Genomic DNA, 2,008 nt, shown 5'->3' on the forward strand with positions numbered 1-2,008 from the left:
TTCCTGCTATTATTTATTAAATTAATTTCTCCAGTCAGAAAAGCAGGAAATCGGAGAAATGGGAGAAATGCTCCCACTGAAGGAGTTACAAAAATTGATGGGAAAGCTGGTCTGGGACTCATCAGGATCAACCCGATCCCTTGTGGTGCTGAGGTGGCGAGCTGAAAATTGGCTTTGTTTTGGGGACCACCTCCACCACCCAACGCGCAATGACCTGCCCCCACGTTGAGGATCTGAAGGTCCTCAGGTCATGTTGAGCATCTTGGGTCTTGTAGAAGAAGCTGGAGTGGCCGCAGCCCCCAGGACTTGGTTCAGGTGGATACAGGATTCTTTTCTGTAGGATTTCTTCAGCAAAGCACTGGAGATGGCAGGAGCCAGGGCTCGCCTGGAAAGGCGAAGTGCTGTTGCTTGTCCATAAATCTCGCTGATGGCAGGTCTATTTTTGCTGCGTTCGTTAGTCTGAGGCCAACAGTGTCTAGCTGCCAGCAGCAGCCAGAGCCAAAACAAGCCTCCAGATCCCATCTGCTTCCTTGTAACCAACAGGTATGAAGAGGAAATAAACAAAAGGACGGCTGCGGAGAACGATTTTGTCCTCCTAAAAAAGGTAAAGTACTTTTTAAAAAATTTATTTATTATTTTTTTTTTTTTTTAACACAAAGTTTATCTTTTTTTTTTTTTTAACACAAAGACACACCTTGGTTTAGAGGATGTCTTGCCGCCGTCAGCACGGATTCGTTAGCATCAGGCATAAACCAGGAGCCTGGATGTGTGTGCCGAGGGGAAACGGAGCACCAAGGGCTCACGGTTGAATACAGCGGTGTGGGAGGTTTTCCCTTCCCCTTCCTCCTGCAGGATGTGGATGCAGCCTACATGACCAAGGTGGAGCTCCAGGCAAAATTAGATTCCCTGGCAGACGAGATTAACTTCCTGAGGTGTCTTTACGAAGCGGTGAGTGGTCCAGTGGCTCTCTGGGGTGGTGACGCTGCAAGGACACGGTGGCAGGGCTAAGGCCAGGTCTGGTGTGAACGGCATCTCAGATGCAGAAGACTGTTTCCGACACCTCTGTGATTCTCTCCATGGACAACAACCGGAACCTGGACCTGGACAGCATCATCGCTGAGGTCAAAGCCCAGTATGAGGAGATCGCCAACCGGAGCCGAGTGGAGGCTGAGTCCTGGTACCAGCACAAGGTGAGTGCTCCACGCCTTGCTGGTGATCCTCAGCCATGAGGAGGTGGAGGAGTCACTGGTGGCAGCTCAGACGGTGCTGGGACCTGGGGTATGGCTGGTGCTGATCCGGCCAGACTGGAGCTGGGATGTGCATGGGTGTCGAGAGCCATTGCGAGGAGCCACTCATGGTGGGCCCAAGGTGCTCCTCTTGCTTCTCCCACCAGTACGAGGAGCTGCAGGCCACCGCGGGCCAGCACGGGGACAGCCTCAGGGACACAAAGATCGAGATCTCTGAGCTCAACCGCACGATCCAGAGGATACGGGCTGAGATCGAGAGCGTGAAGAAACAGGTAGGGGTTGCATTTTTTGAGAAATGGGTGTGGGCTCTCGGTCATGCCCTTCAGAGCTGCCCCAAAAGCAAATAAACGGTAACAGTCATCGTGGGCGGGAGGGGACCTGCTGGATTTGTGAAGAGCTGAGCCCAGGGGATCTGGGCTCACGGCTCCATCTCCGACCGGCTGCCCTGGCCCCACCCATCACCCCCACGTCTTGTCCTCCAGCGTGAGACCCTGCAGAGCTCCATCACTGAGGTGGAGGAACGCGGGGAGCTGGCGCTGAAGGATGCCAGGGACAAACTGGCCGAGCTGGAGACAGCCCTGCAGAAGGCCAAAGCTGACCTGGCCCGGCAGCTGCGCGAGTACCAGGAGCTGATGAACGTCAAGCTGGCCCTGGACATCGAGATCGCGACCTACCGCAAGCTGCTGGAGGGAGAGGAGTGCAGGTGGGTGAGGATGCAGCACGAGCTTGTCTGCGTCCTGCTGACCCATCGGGCAGAACGC

At 54.6% G+C, this 2,008-nt stretch overlaps 1 protein-coding gene across 1 annotated transcript in view; it reads left to right on the forward strand.

Annotated features, from left to right (window-relative positions):
• The first annotated feature begins 209 nt into the window (after nt 1–209).
• LOC104465472 (keratin, type II cytoskeletal 4-like) overlaps nt 210–2,008 on the forward strand; it is a 2,532-nt gene continuing 733 nt past the window's right edge. The window contains exons 1-6 of the mRNA XM_010078528.1: nt 210–247; nt 544–604; nt 853–960; nt 1,038–1,190; nt 1,394–1,519; nt 1,730–1,950. Coding sequence (XP_010076830.1) covers nt 210–247; nt 544–604; nt 853–960; nt 1,038–1,190; nt 1,394–1,519; nt 1,730–1,950 — 707 coding nt within the window. The remainder of the gene's footprint in view (nt 248–543; nt 605–852; nt 961–1,037; nt 1,191–1,393; nt 1,520–1,729; nt 1,951–2,008) is intronic.

The sequence above is a fragment of the Pterocles gutturalis genome, unplaced genomic scaffold (assembly GCF_000699245.1).
Source record: "Pterocles gutturalis isolate BGI_N339 unplaced genomic scaffold, ASM69924v1 scaffold5358, whole genome shotgun sequence".
Taxonomy (NCBI): domain Eukaryota; kingdom Metazoa; phylum Chordata; class Aves; order Pterocliformes; family Pteroclidae; genus Pterocles; species Pterocles gutturalis.